This window comes from Dermacentor silvarum, chromosome 6, assembly GCF_013339745.2.
Source record: "Dermacentor silvarum isolate Dsil-2018 chromosome 6, BIME_Dsil_1.4, whole genome shotgun sequence".
In the NCBI taxonomy this organism is placed as follows: Eukaryota; Metazoa; Arthropoda; class Arachnida; order Ixodida; family Ixodidae; genus Dermacentor; species Dermacentor silvarum.
The window spans coordinates 28,859,147-28,878,037 of NC_051159.1; the positions used below are offsets into that span (position 1 = coordinate 28,859,147).

General features: G+C 46.4%; 2 protein-coding genes across 2 annotated transcripts in view; one reads left to right on the forward strand and one right to left on the reverse strand.

The window, feature by feature from the left end:
* LOC119455352 (cytoplasmic aconitate hydratase-like) overlaps positions 1–18,891 on the reverse strand; it is a 607,544-nt gene that overhangs the window by 263,742 nt on the left and 324,911 nt on the right. The gene's annotated exons all lie outside the window — the stretch shown is intronic.
* The window catches only part of LOC119455354 (alpha-mannosidase 2C1), a 135,494-nt gene that overhangs the window by 68,880 nt on the left and 47,723 nt on the right, over positions 1–18,891 (forward strand). Inside the window, exons 12-13 of the mRNA XM_049668723.1 lie at positions 1,422–1,664; positions 15,703–15,929. Of these exons, the coding sequence (XP_049524680.1) occupies positions 1,422–1,664; positions 15,703–15,929 (470 nt within the window). The remainder of the gene's footprint in view (positions 1–1,421; positions 1,665–15,702; positions 15,930–18,891) is intronic.

Sequence of the window (18,891 nt, forward strand, 5' to 3'; positions counted from 1 at the left end):
TCTTTATGTACATCGACTTCCAGCACAAAACATGGGATTGTATCTTGCATTACGTGGCCTTCACGTATAATACCGCCGCACAAGAAACAAAGCGCTTCACACCATTTCGCCTCTTTCATAACCGCGAAGTTCAAACGATGCTGGACGCTATGCTTCTGTGTCAAGACGACGAGCACAAAACTACTGATGCCGAAGAACTTGCTGAGCGCACTGAGGAAGCTCGCCAGCTCGCACGGCTGCACGTCAGTCAGCAGCAGCAAGCAGATGCACAGTGTTATAACATCCACCACAGACAAGTCTACTACATTCACGGAGACCAAATGTGGCTGTGGACGCCTATTCGCCACCGTGGCCTTAGTGAAAAGTTGCTGAGCCGGTATTTTGGTCCATACAAAGTGCTGCGCCGTATTAGCGACGTGAACTACGAAGTTGTTAGACAGTGAGGGGCAAACACGGCGTAGGCAACAACCTAGCCCTGACATATTTCACGTTATGCACATGAAAAATCATATGTTGTGTGTTCGTGATTTTTTTTTCATTTATTCATTTTTATATTTTTTGCTCCTATGTGCAGTTGATGCGGTTACCTCTCGTGTTTCTTGAGAATGCGCACGTCACGCTTCACCACTGCTGTACTTTTGTTTTACAGCGAAAGCTGTATATGGCTAGGCGAAACGAAAAACCGTTCGTCCCATGTTTCGCTTAACGTCTCCATTTTGAGCCGTCAGTTGCACTTTCTCTACGTCGCACCCAAGCACGCGCGCCATTGACAGCGCCATTAGTGACGTCGTTCTCTGCGTCATACCCAAGCACACGCACCTGCTCTGCCCGCAACGCCACCTCCTTGGCTCGCTGTTGTCGCATGCGTTCAATATCTCGAGATAGCTCGTGGTTAGTAGCATCCGCCCGCCATTGGCGCTTGCGTTCCACTTCGCGATTTCAGCGTGGGCGTTTCGTCGCAGCCAAAGCCAAAGTGCCACTCGAGTAACTCCCACTGAAATTGGGCTTTGGCCTCGGCGAACGCGTTCCCGCCGTTGCGACGTTGACGCTGCTCTGCCGGCAACGCCGCCTCTTCGGCTCGCCGTTGTTTCCTGTAGCTGTCACTGTGTTCCTTGTGCGAGCATCTGCCTTGACCACGTTCTTTTTCTTCTTTTTCTGTTTCTTTCTTTCTGATTTTTAATTTTTTTTCTTACACTGTTTCTTGAGCATCGAGCCGATGCTTTTTCCGAGGACGGGCGGAAAATGCCACCTGCAGTAGTGGGTACAGTGCTAAGAGGCAGGCAAGGACAGAAGTGCGTGGCGTGCTTCCCGCCCGCTCGATAGCCAGGTCCCACCGTCGTGTTTTTCAATAGCCAGCTGCCCTCATTAAATGTCACCAGTTCTCTCTCAAGACACGTGACAATATCTATATTATTGTGCAGGGACGTGCGATGACTACACCAGTGGCGACCTAGTGTTCGTGAACAGTTTGCCGTGGAGTCGGTCAGAGATAGTCTCTGTGCCCTGGAACCGGGAAGAGCTCTCCAAGCGCTGCTGGATTGAAGGTGTGGACGACAACGCCATGCAACAGACAGAACGCGGCACGCTGGTTTCTATTGTGGCTCCACCTGCTGGCTACAAAGTGCTCCGAGGCATCTCATCTCAAAAAGTTTCCGTCTTGGCTGGTGAGATCTGTTTCTGAGATCACATTTGACAAGGCTTCATTTCTTGTAGCCCCTAGTGTTTGCATTGCAAAAGCTGTGAAAAGCTGCAGTTAAGCAGTACTTCTTCCTGTTGAGACAGTGGCTTTTATTGTGAGCATTACACAGAATTTTTCGAACACTAAAGAGAAGCACTAAATCAGTTTAGACTGATAAAGTATTCTATCGAAACTCTTATTTTCATTCATATTGCAGGCAAGAGGTTGATTACTAAAAAAGATGAAAGCCAAGCTTCCATTTTTTTAATTTCCCATGTTTGGCATAAACCAAGATATTAATCAAGGATCACTGCATGCCCACGCTTCTACATTCCTTAGTTATTCGGGGCTTAAGAACATATGTTATCACTCGAATCTGAACATTTTAAGAGAATTGACTGCTTCGTTGGGTAATTAATGAGTGAGCAAAATCCACATACAAGGCAAGGGTTATTAAGCCTAACATTTTGGACATTCTGGTTCCTTTCACAAAGGTTAATTTACATTTTTTTTGTGTAACTTTTAAACAATGTTTTCAGCCATTGCTTATGTTGTATCCACCACCATGCCCGGCCAGACTATGTCGGAGGTCCGGAGAACCACGGAGTGAACAGCCCCAGCTCTGGTACATGAATGACGTTTATTACTAGTCTGCGATGGTATATATACAAATGCATGTGACGGTTAATGTTGCTAAGGCATGTGCCTAGCGCCATCTAGTTTTGCACAAATCAACTACTAAATACTTGCAATTTCCCCCTTCAAGAAAGAGTCACAACAAGTTAACAAACTGGATAACAGCTATTGATGTTGAAAACACAGCTCAATGTCCTTGATAGTCTTTGAACCACAACGGTGCTCTTGTTAGCCTTGTCGAACACCATGGCTCTGGAACATTCATTTCAACTGGCGTCCCCACAGATGGCGGTTGATGTTGGTCAGAGTTTTCTAGCTGTGACTTGCCAAGTGATGTTACTGCTTCAGGTCAGCAGCTTCTTGCAACAGTAAATGTAACTGGTCGGGGGCAGGGTACTAACATATCCCGATTCCAGGGACGGCCATCATTTTGTAAGTGACCTGGCCACATCGGTCAATGATGGTGAACGGGCTTGAGTAGCTCAATGTGCCCTTAGGCGCATGACCTGGCAACCTGACTCGTACTGGTTTACCTGTTAACGGAGCACGCTTCGCAGCTCGTCGACAGTCAGTTTAGACCTTGCTTGCTGCTTCTGTGCTACTCTGCGGTGGATGGCTTTCATCTCTGCCTGCGGGTCTTGGAAAAACTTGTTACTCGGTGCACCTACAAGATCCTGTTTTGTTCTTGGGTGACGGCCGTGCAGAAGGACGAAAGGCTTCAATCCTGTGGTGGCATGCGGTGTGAAATGGCAGACTCCAAGATATTCGGTGATGGCTTCCTTCAGAGGCCAACGTTCTCGTGTAGAAACATGGACATACTCTTTTAGTACCCGATTAAACCTTTAAACCTTTCCACTTGGCCATTAGCTTGTGGGTGATAGACTACCGAATACGCATGGGCAATGCCGCATTTCTTGAGAAAACTATCAAACTTGCATGCTGTAAACTGAGGGGCATGGTCGCTTTCAATCTCGTTTCGGTATCCTTCCCTGGTGAATACGCTTAGCAGAAAAGAGATAATGGTTGCAGTAGTCACTTTTGCCGAGAAGCAAATCTCTGGCCACTTGCTGAAGTAGTCATTGAGTGTAATGGCAAAGCGGCAATCTGCAGGCACTTTAGTGAAAGGGCCCACAATATCGATTCCCAACTTCTCCCATGGTGCAGACGGGTATGCCACCACCTGCAGAGGTGGTTTCATGGGGTTTGCAGACTTTTCAGCAGCTTGGCATACACCGCAAGATGCAATCACCTGCTCTACTTGCTTGCATTGCACATAGCACGCCACCAGTATCGCTCAGGTAGTCGCTGCTTTGTCCTTGTTATCCCCAGATGAGACTCGTGGGCTGCGTCAAGGAGCCGTCCCGCAAGGGACGAAGGTGCGACAAATTAGTCTCCCCGAAGCAGGAGGTCTCCAACGACTAAGAGTTCAGTCCGCACCCGGTGGAACGGGACTGCCTCAGCAGGCAACATCTTTACAGCAGGCCATGTTGAAGTCACCCACTTTATGACCTGTTGAAGCAGCAGGTCCTGCAATGTTCCAACTATGCATGAGTAACACATATTGAGACAACACAAACTACCTCCCCTGTTTCTTCCTCCTTCACATGACCTTGGAGGGGCATCCTTGAAAGGGCATTGGCAACAGTATTCTTGTAACCTTTTTGGAATTCAGTTGTATAGTTGTATCCGAAAAGTCCAGTGTGCCATCATCTTGCAATCCGGAACGGACGGCGACCTACTCCCTTTGTGCTTAGAAGTGTGATCAGAGCCTGGTGGTCAGTGCGCAAGGCTCACTCTCCAATGTTCACATGCCCACAAGCAAGCAAGGACTTCCAGTTACCCAACAGAGTACTTCTGTTCCTGTGGAGTAAGCCTTTCAGAAGCAAAGGCAATCGTTAGCAGTTCATCATTGCTCCTTTGCTGTAACACTGTTCCTAGCCCAACGGATGATGCGTCCATAGTGACAACAATGTCATGCGCAGGGTCAAACACCTGTAAACATCCATAGTTGCCGAAGAACTTTTAGGCTGCTTGAAACAAGCTTGTCTTGCAGGATTCCAAGTGAGCGTGGCATTGTGGCATTCTTACGTGGTAATTCGCGAAGAGGCTCAACAAGCACCGTATTACTTGGACACAAACTTAGCGTAATAGTCTACCATGCCCAAAAATGAGCGCAGGGTACCAAAGTCTGTTGGTACTGGTGCAGTCTTAGTGGCGTCAACGTTGCTTCGAAGAGGGTGTATCCCCTGGTGACTGATCACATGACCAAGAAACTCCATTTCCTGGACATTGAAAATGCATTTGTCATTTAGTTTCAGTCCAGACTTCGCAATTAATTGCAAAGCTTGTTTCAAATTCTTGAAGGGCTCCTCACGCGTGCTCCCATACACAATGACGTCATCTATATAGCACAATGTGTTTTTGCAGTTTTGCAAGATAGTGGCCATCATTTTCTGAAGGGCAGACGGTGCAGATGCATGCAGCGGTTAATGTTGTTAAGGCACGTGCCTAGTGCCATCTAATTTTGCACAAATCAATACCACACAAATACCACAGCTTAATCTTCCCGCTAAGTTGGCGGGAAAACGATCAGAGACATCGCCAGACCGACAGCCCCCAGAAAGTGTGTGAAGTACCCGACTAATGTGAATTGCATTAAGAAGGTTGTCTTTTGTAGTCTTGGCACCCAAAACAGGTACACAAAATGAAAATAGGTGTTCTTGACGGGAGATGACATGTGTCTGACACATTCACTCTACTTTAAACATGACAAATAATGACAGATGCTGCTGTTATTGGAGTCACCACTGGTGTCACCATTGTGGTTAGGTTTGTGTGCTGAACTGCCAAGTTGGAATTATCCGGTGAAGGCCAATATCAGGATTGAAATAATGAAAGTTTGAGCCTGTACACCTACACCATGTTTGTAAACAGCGGTAGGCACCGTCAATATATTTTAGGCCCTACAGCGACGTCTCGTGGGCTCCGCCCACGTTTGCAGCCCCCGCTGCACGCGCGGATGGCGCATGTTTTTTTTAATGGGGTGAGGGGGGGGGGCTGAAACCACGATTTCATTATGAAGCACACGGTAGTGGGGGCACCGGATTAATTTTGACTGCGTGAGGTTCTTTAATGTGCACCCAGTGCATGTTCTTGCATTTCGCCCCCATCGGTATACGGCCGAACGAGACGCTCGGCCTAGCTCGCTGACTGCCGCAGTGACGGCCGATACCGCTTGCGACTTGGCTTGCAGATCATCATAGTGCGCTTATTTTTGACAGCACGATTAACGTGGGCCTAAATGAATCGGTTTTGTCGGTGTCGTTGGTGCGAATAACAAATGAAACGCAGTACTTGCAAGTGAGCCAAGCCGCCTCGCTGAGACGGCTGGCGCTTGATTTCCGTCTGCCAGGTCGGACGAGGCGGCTTAGCCCAAAGTTAGAGAAATTGTAGCCCAAATGTAGCCAAACACAAGAAGAGAGCAAAATATTTTGTAGCCAAATGTAGCCATTTTTATTTGCGGTTTTATTTGTATATAAATTTTCACAATCAACTACAGGAATCCTTTTTTGCGCAACCCATTGTAACCAAATGTCCGTGCCGCCATGACGGTCGACATCACGCTTGCACACAGAACACTTTTTGGTTGGTCCCGAAAGCTCTCAAGTTCCAGTGTATCACTCCTGAGGGGGAAATCATAGTGCTTTAATTTTTTGACAAATAGAACTGAGTTATTATATTTAGTTATGCAGTTAAACCTGGATACTATAACGAAATTGACAAATTCCCGAAAAACTTCGTTATAAAGAGGATTTCGTTATATGCAGGCTCGGCACGAAAATTTGAAAAAGAAAGGCTTACCGTATGTACTATCGCTCAAGATTTACCCCCAATACACTAAAATTGCGATGAACAAAAAAGTCCCAGTTTCGCCCGAAAGGCGAAGGTCTTTGCGATTGCGACAGCAAATGAGCAGACAGCTATATGAAGTAAGGATAGTACAGTCAAACCTCGTTAATACGTACTCGCTTAATGCGTAATTGCGGTTTAAATGTAGTCGCAAAGATTCCCCCACCCAGCCCCCATTGAACCCCATGTATTGGCTGACCGCTTAAGCCGAAGTTCGGGCTCATTGCCCACCAAACGGTTAGTGCGTACTATTTTTCTTGTTCTGCACGCACAGGCACAAAATTGGCAAAATCTCATGTGCGCAGACGTTCGATTCTCGAGTTGCCACGCCCGGACGACAGTTGCCAGCGATAGTGAACTTACTACATGGCCACCATGACGTATTTTCTGCCAATTGCCGTGCACAAAAGCATGGCCTTCGAGATGAGTTCCCAGTAACGCGGAGAAGCTGCCGGTAGGGGGTGCAAATTCACTATCGTCGTCGGAGTAGTAACCACGCAGAAGCACTATTGCGAAGCGCATTTGTGCCATCCCTGTGGAAGTCGCTTTGAGGTTCCGTGTAAAGTCCAAACACGGCAACGTCGTCGCCGCGTGCCGTACGCTGTGTGTGCGAGTGAAAGCTTGCGAGGGTCAGCCGACTCAATCTCGCGTGCGCGAGGGAGAAGGGGGGGAGGGGGGGCGGAAGTGCGTTTCCGTGCTAGGCACGGCGGGGGAGGCGAGAAAGGGAGGCGTTTACTTCGGCGGCAGCCGCCGTATCTTGAAAGTGATCTGCGATGTGGAAAAAGTGTGCGCCCCCGCGGGCTTATCTTCAAAGCGAACTGCAGACAAGGTCAATATCTCACGTTTCTTCATCGAAGCACTCATCCGTCGAATGTCACACCAGGTAACTGGAGGCGGGGACGCGTGTCGTTTTGCACAAGTGCGAGCCATCGGAAACGTAGAGCGAGCGACACGATGGCGTAGTATAGTGTCACCTAGTGTCAAGTTAGTGAAGTGAAGAACCAGAGAGTGACGCAGCCAGCTCATTGAAAAGAAATATATATATATATATATATATATATATATATATATATGTTTTTTTTTTTCCTTCGGCAACATCAACAGGAAAAGGAGAGTGCCGGCTTGATGGGCTGGGCCGGCTGCAGCAAGGGGCGGGGTCAGGTTTGAATGAAGGGAAGGGGAAAGGTCACGCCTGCGGCGTCAAGATTGCCGGGCCGAGGAATGCAGGCCTGCCTCGCGCACGCTCGCACGCACGCACACGTGGGCTCGATCTCGCGCCGTGAATTCGAGCGCGCCAAGCGCGACGCTGCCACTTCGCATTCCGTCGCGGCGGAGAAGGTGCTTCCAGTTGCTGCTCGCGCAAAAATGACAAAATTTGGGGCGAAATCTCTAGGTAGTCGGCGGGGAAAATTCGTTATATCGAGGGGGTCTCCCGCTGCCACTTTGTTACGTAGAGGTTTCAAATACATGTGCTTCTATAGAGTCACGGCGGGGAATACAAAAACTTCGTTATATCCAGGAATTGGTTATATGGAGGTTCGTTATAAGCAGGTTTAACTGTATACAATATTAATAACTACGAACTCTGCTTTTTAGCTCACGTAAACGCAAAATAATGTTCAGCATCATTGAGCTCTCACGTGGCATCTGCCTGCGGCGTTGAAATACTTCAGCTGTCCAACGGTCTGCGACAGTGACGTGCCCACGGCTTCTTTTTTCTGAGCCAAAACCAGTGTTTTGCGCTATGATGTCTCGCCTAATGATGACGATTCCGGTATCGTCACGGCGAAAGCACCTAGCTTGTGCAGTTCATGGAACGCTAGTTTATGCACTTCAGCGGTCTGACTGGGATCTCCACATGGTCAAGGTTCAACTCTGCCCAGTAGTTGAGAGGAATTCGCATAAAAAGGTATTGAAACCGTCTCCATATGTGAACATCTACGGTTTCGAGCCGATACTGTTTGCTGTGCTTGTTTTCTGCCGCTCATGCGCCACATAAAGACGACACGTGTATTCCGAGGGGTATATGTGCGCTACCTTCGGTTACACAGCACTCGCGGTTATGCGACCTCAGCAGGGCGAAGCTTATTCTCTGCTGAAGAGACCTGTGAGCAGAAGGCGCCTGAAAAAGAGCGTATTGCATCCGAGGCACGAACTTGCCAGTTCACGCAAGCAGACCGAACAACGAAGAAGGGCAGCCTATTTTTAACTCTATTTAGAACCGTTAGAACAATTTTTATCTTATTGCAGCAGTTCTCTATGTATTTCAAGCACCTATTCTATCACAAGCAAGATGGTAATTGCTTGTGATCAGAAATTTTCTATAATAAATTGTTATGCTTAAACAAGGCCGTCCTTTTTAAGCAGCGCTGCTCTCATACATCTGCCTCCAAGTTGTAAGACACCAAAAGTGACATTTTGTCTCATACTGCCTACCTTGGGTCAGTTTTTCGGTGCTCTTGAGGGGGCAGGCGAAAATTCTGCCAGCAGCGCGACACCTCACCTGCTAAGCTAACACGGTGGGCCATGTTCATGTGACGTGGCACACTGATGGCATTGTGGCAAACATGTTTTGATATCAGCACGATAAGTACCTGCATCTGTCACATTACGGGCAAACCATCTATAAGTAAACCCACTAGGACCCACTTTGGGATCCGGTCTTGCTCCCATTCTTATTTATACTTTCTCGCATACTTGGCCCACTTCCCCATGGTTCGATTTGCCTCTCCGAGGAGGATTCCATCTTCTCCGAGGAGGATTCCATCTAACCTATGGAAACGAACCTCTAATGTAAGCACAAACAAAAACTCATCTCTCAGGAAAAGGAAAATGGCAGTAAAGCTTAGCGTGAGAAACGTGAAGCAGGCCGAAAGCTGTGCCCGGCGCGATAGTTGACCAAGAAGCCATGAACACACTGGAGCGTGTCATCTGCCCGTGCTTCTTTCATGTCGGTCCTAAGATCATGTCGGTCCTAACGATCCTAAGATCATATATAGGTTGCCTAATGCACGCCACTAAGAATAAAAGAGAAGCTTAATGGTTACAAAATGTCTTGCGCATAATGGATAATCTGGTAGTATCAGAATCCAACTTTCGCTTTTTACCGCGGCGGTCCATTGCTTGCGACGGTTTTCATCAACAGGAAACCTATGAAAACTTCAGCCTCTTGCGTATTTTGACACAACTCAGTTCGTCGACATACTGCGTTATTTTCGTTGTAAAATCATAGAATAAAGACCTCACAGATGGAACTGCACAACCACCCGCGAAACCCAGCGGCTGCTGTGGTAGGTGCGACACGGGCGGCGGCTCGGCAGCGGAGTGCCTACCATTCGAAACTAAATTCCGACGACAGCGCCACCGCATTTTCGTGATGTAGCACCATGGTGTAGGTCTATAGAAATGTATAGGCACCGCTTTGATCGAGATCAAATCACACAAAAAATTTTATTGACCAGAGTCGAAATAACGGAAGTCTACTGTAGTACTTAAATTTTTATTGCTACCAGCATAAGCTGAAAATTTCACCCAGGTTTTGATTCTTCTGGATTGGCAAACTTTTTAGGCCTTGTGAGAAAAATTGTGTTGAAAGAACGGTTGCTGTCTTCGTTTTTTTTTTTTTTTATATACATGGAATTTTGACTTTTGAAAGTCATGGAACACCTGGAGAAGTCGGGGAATCTTGAAAAATGATTTTGCTAGTAAAGTCAGTTTAGAGTGGCTAAGAATTTTTTTCAAAACTACAGTTGAACCTATTAATAATGATCCCAGATATAACGATCTATCGGTTATAACGACTGCATTTCAGTGCATTTACGATTTTCCGACTATATTTATTGAAAATGCTTCCAGATATAACAAACGTCTTTTTAAATCGTCGTACTATTACAATGAACACTTCGAACCTGGTCACGGTAAAAATGACCGCCCTTCCACTCCATGAAGATGGTTAAACAGCGAAGCTGCGTTAGTTACACTGAGTGTTAATGTGCATGTGTTGCACATGATGCAATGGCGTAAACACAAGTAAACATTCTTCTTTCTGGGGTTTTAAGTGCCAAAACCAGTTCTGATTATGAGGCATGCCGTAGTTCAGGGCTCCGGATTAATTTTGTCCACCTGGGCTTCTTTAACGTGCACTACAACCCAAGCACACAGGCGTTTTTGCATTTCGCCTCCATCGAAATGCGGCCACCGCGGCCGGGCAACCTCGTCCTCAGCAGTGCAACGCCTTAGCTGACTAAGCCACCCCGGCAGGTAACACAAGTAAACACAGATCTACAACACGAACTTATATTACATTGAAATGTTGCGAGGCGAGAAGAGGCAGCGACTTCCGATGCTACTCAACGAGTGTCCAGTTCTCGGGTCGAAACCTGTCGAGCCGCCACCAGAGGCATCAGCTGCAGTTACGGACACCGTGCACGTTTGACGCAAATGCAGGGAAATGCGGGCAGTGTCGGCAGCAGCTCTGCGCATTGCCTTGTTGATGCTGCTACATATTTGCAGCTTCGGGTTGTCCAAAGGGCCTGCGAAAGGGCTGAAGATCACGGTCTTCCGCTCCCGGTGCAGGTGCGGCCCGCAACTATGACAAAGTAGTCCCTTAGGACAAAATAAAATTTCTTGTCTGTCTGTCTGTCTGTGTCTCAGTGAAGTGCGCGCCACACAGAAACACCTTCTCTTATACCCATCGCCTCTCCTGCTCATGCCCAGCGCGGCCTCTCATTGGTCACCTCCTCCCCCACTGCGCCCTTTCATTGGTCACTTCCTCCCCCAGCATGCCTATCCTCCTTTGCTGGTCACATGACCTGCCCTCCCCCACCTCAGCTCTCATCCTCTCCTGGTCACGTGACCTGCGTGACACCACCGGACGGACAGATGACGGAAGGGCCAACTTAGAACAGCTTCACTGTTAAAAGCGCAATGAACCTGGGCGCACAGCAGCACGTGACCCGCTCCAGTCCTACCGCAACGATGATACGGCCTTCAAGATGAGTGAGCGACCGCTTCTTGCAGATTTCGGAAACCGTGAAGAAGGTCACGCGCTTTTAAGGCACGCCGCCAGGGAGGAGGTGCACAGCATTTACAGCATAAACAGCAAGGCGCGAGGTGTGTACTGTCGCGTGCACCGGTGTGATATCGAATGCCACAACAGCGTCACTCTCGTTTTTGCGCAATTCTCCGTACAGCACCACGTGCATTACGCCTATTTCAACGATTTGTAACAACCATCTATGTCCTGCCATCATGGGAGCAATGGCCACTCAAGCGTTCCTGTTTATGCGGCCCGAATCGGCGAGAACGCTGCACCAGTATGCTGTGCCACACAATGTCGTAAAGGCTCAGCGGTTACCACGCCGTTAACAGGACATCACGATTCGGTGGTGCTTCGTTTGCATGTTGCCGATTGCTGTTCGCAGTGACAATTTGACTTTCAAAAATCGCATTTTTTTCGCCCGAAGTGACATAGATAACGTAATTTTACGGCTCCTTGTGGCTGACGCGCAGTTGTAATGTCGAGACCATGATGTTCGAACGCTTTGCAGAATGGTGGAATGCCACAGTAGTTTCCGAAGTTTACGTTCCCGGCCAGCTAGAATGCTTCGCTCTCTTGTCCAGAATACAGTCATGTCCCGCTGGTTGTAAAATATATCACAAGCTCTCGAATAAGAAATGCTAGCTGCACTTGCAGTTTATACTTGCACTGCACTGCACTTGCTGTAAAGAACAGTGCATTTTGCTCTTTAGATGGACGTTTCTAATGCAAGTTTGCAGCTAGGTGTGGGAACCACCAGGAACAAAAATGATACTGATAATCTGGTTTTCGTACCAAAGTGCGGCCAAATTGTAACTGCTGACGCCAGATTCAATATGGTTAATTTTTGAATGTTTTTCAGGGTGAGTCCCTATATAACGAACTATGGATATAATGACCACTTTTTGCAGCACTATCGAGTTCATTATAAATGGGTTGGCTGTATATTTTAATTAGTTTGGCTGAAAAATAGTGAAATATAGGGAATAAAATCGAGGTAGAACTTGTAATTTTTAAATTCTGCATTGAAACCTTAGTGCTGGTACATTTGTGTATCTTCATGGATTTACACCTGTGTTCTTGTATTTGGACCATTTTTGGTACAGGAAATGTTATTGGAACTTGCTAAGTAGAGTTTCCAGTTACTTTAAAATGCAGTGTGATGCTTTTTTACCAATAATATATGTACAGTTAAACCTAGGTTTAACAAAGTCGGGGGACCTGAGATTATGTTTGTTAAATCGGAAAATCTTAATAAACTAATAACGTGATCTGTATTCAAGAGTGAAAGAGAGAGATTTCACTTTTTATTTTGTGGACAAATAGGAGTTGCAAACTAAGGCTTCACTGAGAAAACATGTTTCAACCTGGCTGTTGCACAGGTAGTTGGTGCAATCTGGTAGAGCTAACGCTACGCTTTCAAAGCTAAGGCCATGCAATAGGCAGCTTTGTAAAAAGAAAATAGTCACTCTCAAACCGTCATGGTGATGCATTTACTGTAGCAGTACTTTTTGCACTCTAGAGCACCTTGCTAAAGGCGCCAAGCTGTTTGTGGTCACATATTCACTAGATAAATAAAATTTGAGGCATATTGAACACGACAGGTTTCTTCTTACCTCTTTTATTGCGCTAACAGCTACACGGACACTCCAGGCATGGTCACGCGCTGTGCTGTCGCAGTCTCGATGGCATATGCTCTCGGTCCTTGCGTGGCAGTTCAGAAGGTCACCAGAGATGCAACAGACGCGCAGTGCGTTTGGCTGCAAAAACAATTCCATTCAGTTGGCTATGCAATGGAGCCATCTGTGCACAAACACTGTCATACCTGCTGTAGAGATCATACAGGGATTTGAGTGAAATGCCCTCTTCCCTCTTCCCTCATTTCGTGCAATATCAAAGTGTGACAGTGTCATTTGCAGTGGTTCTCACCATGCCAACCATTCTGAGATGCCTGATACCTGCCAGGGCTCTGTTCCTTCTGCCCTGCGGCAGTCGCCTTGAGTGCTGCATTGCACCAGCATAGTGCCCCCCCCCCCCCCCCTTCGTATTGTTAGAGCACCATCTGAGTAGCTTGCTATGTTAAACCTTGCTATCTCGTAATATATGTTGTTGTGTATATATGTTGGTATACATGGTCACATGATCATTAATAATGATAATATTGATTTCAATGCTTTGCCCTCTGGATGAAACAGCCCAGTTTCTTTAACCTGTATTTTCCCTCAATACTTCGTTAAATTTGGCAAAACATTAAGTTCGCTTCGTTGCTTCAACATTTCCAGTGCATTGGGCATGTGAAATTGTGTTGGGGAGTCGAAAACACTCCATTTGTGTTGTGCTGGCGAACCAATAATACTCCGCAGTCCTCCAGGGTATGTTGCCCCCCAAAAGTTGATTGTTTGTTTTTGGCACTTTAAGCATTCCCAGACATTCGAACATGTGTTGCAAAAATAATCGATTCTGCCTTGTTTTGTTCAAATCAGATATCGAAATGTCTGTATATTTTTCTGTTTCAAATCTGAAGGAAATACTCCTTTTTTTTCGCAATGCCTAATTTTCTACAATTCCTTGTCACACAAGCACTAATAACTTGACTATGAAAGAGCATCCTTCCTTCAGAGGACATTTGTTTGCTATTATTAAAATACGATAATCAGAAACAGTCAGTGTCTTTAACATTATTATGGTTCAATTGAAACATTACTGTCTAAAATAGCAGATTGTGTTTAGTTTTTTAGTTAACAATCTGCTTTGCTTTAATCGGATGACAAAAATGCAGTTGACTGCACAGGTTGCTTATTTGACTACCTTTATTACTAAATAATTTCCTATCACAGCACGCCAGTTCCAAGAAATGACTTTCACCACAACAGTCATATCTTGGTAATTTTTAATGATGAAAAATAATATCTTAAACTTTTTCATATGTGGCACACTTGAATGTCCCTTTGAAACCGTCCAATGGAGACAGATGCAAAACGATAACTTGCACCAGGTTTGGGCATTGCAAACAGATAAGTGCAGTTTCGTGTAGTGCTCTTGTAAGGGTGCTGGTTAATTTTTCTCTGTTCTCATATCGGCGTGATTTGCGTGGTGGTATATATTTGCCACGTGTACGAGATAAAGTGGAGGTGCCATCCCTTCTTTTCAGTCTTTGTTGTTTTCGCTGCCATGTCAAGTGCAATGTGTAGATCACATGGTGACGGTTGCATCTACAAAGTACTACACCAATAGTGTTTACTGTTGTGCCAGTTTGTACATGGTATTTAAAATGGAAACAGTGCTTCTTTCATTCCAAGTACTTAGCACCAATGTATGCCGCGAGAACGGTTAAAGATTGAAAGCCCACACTTCTCCTCTGTCCTTGCGGCTCGCGTCTGTACATAACACTGATGCGGCCTGCAGTGCAGAAATAGCTTGTTGCAATGTGAACAACTCGGGGGATTCCTGTAGAACAAAGAATGCACAAAAATGTGATGTCAACTTTTTTTTTTTTTCAACTATGTCGACAGGTCGCGGCATAAGACTCGGTTTTCAGCGAAGAGTTGTTAAATGATGACGTTGACAATGACTTGCTTGTAATATTGCCTTCTATTTTCACTGTTCCTACATGTCTTGTTATTTTTTAAACTAGAGCTTTAAGTTACCACCTGTGATGGTGAGTCAGTTTCCAGAATGTGAAAATTGTATCACATCTGAAGATTGTACTTTGCTTAGCAAAACAGCTTTGATGCATCACTAACAAGCTTTTTGGTAGTATGTATATTTGGAAGTAGCAAAAAATGAGGTGCATATATCCTGCTTTGGATAAAACGAGGATGAGGTATTTCCCTTGAGTTTTGCTAGGGCATTTTACTAGCTTTTTAAATAACCAAAGAAGTCGCTAAGACTTCCAAATGGCAGAGTTGTAGTTATAGAGACGAAAAGCTCACTAAATTGAGCGGTTTTTCCTATATCAACACTGTTGCAAAACTACTTCAACAAAAATGGGAGAGGGAGAGAGAAAAAAAAGGAATGTTTTTGCAGAAAACATCAAATATGAGAGAAGGTAGGGCGTGAATGTTGTCCGTGAGCACTGGTTGAAGTGATGGTGGAGGTCATCTACTTTGGGGAGCGTAGCTTGCCTCTTCGCATGAATGCCTGGCAAGATTTGATTTGCTGCTGTATTCACTGTTAGGGAACTCTCCTTAAAAATTCTTGTGAATGAACACTCTCTGGAAAGCACGTCACAACTTCCTGTGAATAACAAAAATTTCTGACTGTGTCTGTCTGTGAAAGAGGCCCTCTCAAATCAAAATCTAAAAAGTTTTTCTGAAAGGTGGTCACGTACCTTAAGTGATAGAATTGAATCCTAATTCTGCCTTCTGTGTTTCACTTAAGTAAAACTTTTGTGAGGTTTTTGTGGCAAACGGCCTTAAAAATGAAAATATAAACTTTTCAGTGGAGACTGCACCTGGCGTGATTCGGCTGCGCAACCAGTTTCTGGAGGCAAAGTTGAATAGCTGCTGTGAGGTGTCGTCACTCAAGATTCTCGGTGGCTCCAAGGAGTTTGTGGCTGCAGACAAACTGGCAAATGTGTTTGTCATGTTTGATGACATTCCTCTCTACTGGGATGCCTGGGATGTCATGGACTATCACCTCGAGACTCGTAAACTAGCGGTCAAGCAGGTATGCTTTGACTATGCTCTTAAGTGTGTAAATATGGTAGTTCTGTGAGACCACATTTCAGTAAAGGCTAGATCACCAAAAGCAGCTGGGACACAAATTGTGTTCTGGGGATTGCCATGCTCAGTCTTCAAAAGGTGCAGAGGCAAAAAGTGATATTTATTAAACTGAAATTTACTTCCATGTAATTGGCTTCCACTAATTATCTCAAATTCACCTTATAGATATTGTAACATTGTAGGGACGGAAGAGAACCAAAGATTGCCAAAACTGTGAATTGAGAATCAAATTTTTTTATTGGATCAACTTGTGCCAAGAAAGGCGACGCAACAAGCAAACAGAGTGGCCAAATAGTGTCGGCCCTTAATTTGCACTTTTCGCACTTTCGTTGTATTTCTCTCCGGCAGGTATTCTAGTGTACTGCGGCTATGCAATCTTGTTGTTTGTGATATTTATGCTGTAGTTTGGTAATCCTTAAAGGGTACCTGAAACGGTTCGGGCAAGTGTTGTAGACGCGTAGGGTACAGCTACAGTAAAACATTCGCGCCACAATTTAAGTGAGGCGTCTCATATTACAATAGCTATGGACAATTACAAGTTACCCTCCTCCCTAGCCATGCATTTCCTCCTCAACTCGTTCGACTAGTGATCGGGGCTAAGCTCCGCTTTCGCTGGCTGTACGTCATGTTGTGACGTGATGTCGTCTACTTCCGGTTGTCTTGGAGCCAGCGCGTGAAGGCTCTCCAACCTCTCCGCTAGCCGTCGATCCCCAGCGAGAACGATCAAGTAGCGTGCATTGCGAGCGTTCTGTCGCAGCGCTGAGCGTGTGCCCGGTATTCTGGTAACCACAGGCAAGCTGGTTGTTTTAACGGATAGGCAAAGGCGTAAACTAAAGCCCCTCCATACTGCTGTGGTGAAAGAGCTTCGTAGACGTACGTGAGCGGCCTGATCGGCATGCATGGTCCAGCCATCTGGTGGCGCAGAGCTTAACCAGCCGAATACAGAGGTAATATTGCTGTAACCACTCGTAAAACATTTTAAATGTATAAAAAGACAACGTGTTCAAGATTACGCTACTGCCAAAATTTTAACCAGCAGCAAAGTAGAAAAAACTTGGTTACTGCTATATTAGCTGTGTGTTTGGTTGAGCTTTGTGCCGCCAGGCGGCTGCACCGTGCAAGCAGTTCATGTTTGAACCTCCGGTCATCACGTAAAACGTGGTAAAACGCCCAGCACACTTGCGCTTACCCGAATACCAGACACGCTAAACTCTATTGTGGTAGTAATCCTTTGGCGTGAAGTGACGGCTGCAACCGCGTAGAGGCTGGCGCCAATTGGATATAAAGTCTGATGAGCTGCAGCCACTCCGCTCGTCTGCTGCCAGCGGGGCACAATGTCGCAGCTTGACATGTTGCTGATCGCTACGTTTGCAGCCCACAACGCAACAAGGGCGAACCATATGGTGCTCGCGAAAAGAAAGAACGACACCAACACTGACCGCACAGCTCTCGTCAACACGGAGCACGTTGTAACACAAGCAGACGACACTTGCTGTGGACCGGAAGTGCTTTTAGTGTAGTGATACATGTCCTTGTGCATTCTCTTTCTGTTACTTTCTTTTTATGGAAACAAATGAACTATCATTTAAACTATTACGAACAGCATTTGTTCATCATAATGTTGGAAAAATTATCGATGACGCGCCCTGGCAGCCAATCGGATAGCTCGCCCTACTGACGTGGTATGGTCAAATCGTGTCACTTGGTCAGGGGCGGCTGAAAACTCAGCCGATTGGCATGCTGCGATCAGTAGTGATGTACCTTTTTAAAACCTTATAATAAATTACACGCTTTACGTGCAGTCGTGTAACCACTGGTGCTCGCTTTGTTCTTGTAGTTCCGGAGAAGCTATGCTCCACTATTCTGCTGGCCATGCATGACAATCCTACCTCCGGACATCTAGGAGCAGCGTGTACACTTCATCGTGCCCAAGAACGGTTTTACTGGCCCCGAATGCGTCGGTCGACTGAAATGTATGTGGCCAGTTGCGCTCAGTGTCAGGCCCACAAACATCTAACTATGACGCCAGCCAGACTCCTACAACCACTGACGCCTCCGAGCTCTCCTTTCGAGCAAGTTGGAATTGATCTCATGGGTCCCTTTCCCCGCTCATCGAAAGGGAACCGTTGGATCATCGTATGTGCCAACCATCTGACCCGGTACTGCGAGACGGCTGCTTTGCCATCTGCCACCGCCAGCAAAGTTTCCTTTTTTTCTGCTGCGCTCGATCATTCTCCGTCAAGACCCTCCTTGAGTCATCATCAGCGACCGCGGCTGCCAGTTTACTGCAGATGTTGTTGAAGAGCTTCTTCGATTGTGCGCTTCCAGCTTTCGCCACTTGACACCATATCACCTGGAAACAAATGGGCTGACCGAGCGTACCAACTGCACACTGGTAAACATGTTGTCCATGTACGTCGCATCGGGCCATAAAGACTGGGACGAGATTTTCCCCTTCATTACATATGCCTTTAACACTGCAAAGCACGAGACTACCGGCTACAGCCCATTTTTTCTCCTCTATGCTCAATTTTGGAGAAGCCTGTTCCTTCTGCATGAAGAATGGACACGTTCCTCAAGAAGTGGCTGTTCTCTTCGGGAGCGTCAAGCCTTCCGTTGGTCACGTGCGGCGAATGTGTCGGATTCTCCGTTCTGAAATTTGGCGGCAGGTACGTCTTCTGTACGACTGGTTGAAGGCCGTCTGCTACTCGCGGGACGCCTCTGTTGTGGCCGAGAGGAAGTTTCGTTCCTACAGACGTCTGTCAGCTCAGACTACCGAATTCTGGTGGACACGGCTTTTGCTAGTCCTCCGCTCCAGACCCCCGCACAGAAAGGAAAAGACACAACCTCTCTCCACTGGATTTCAAGTACTCGGTAACGTCACGCTTCCTGATGAAGTTGCAGAA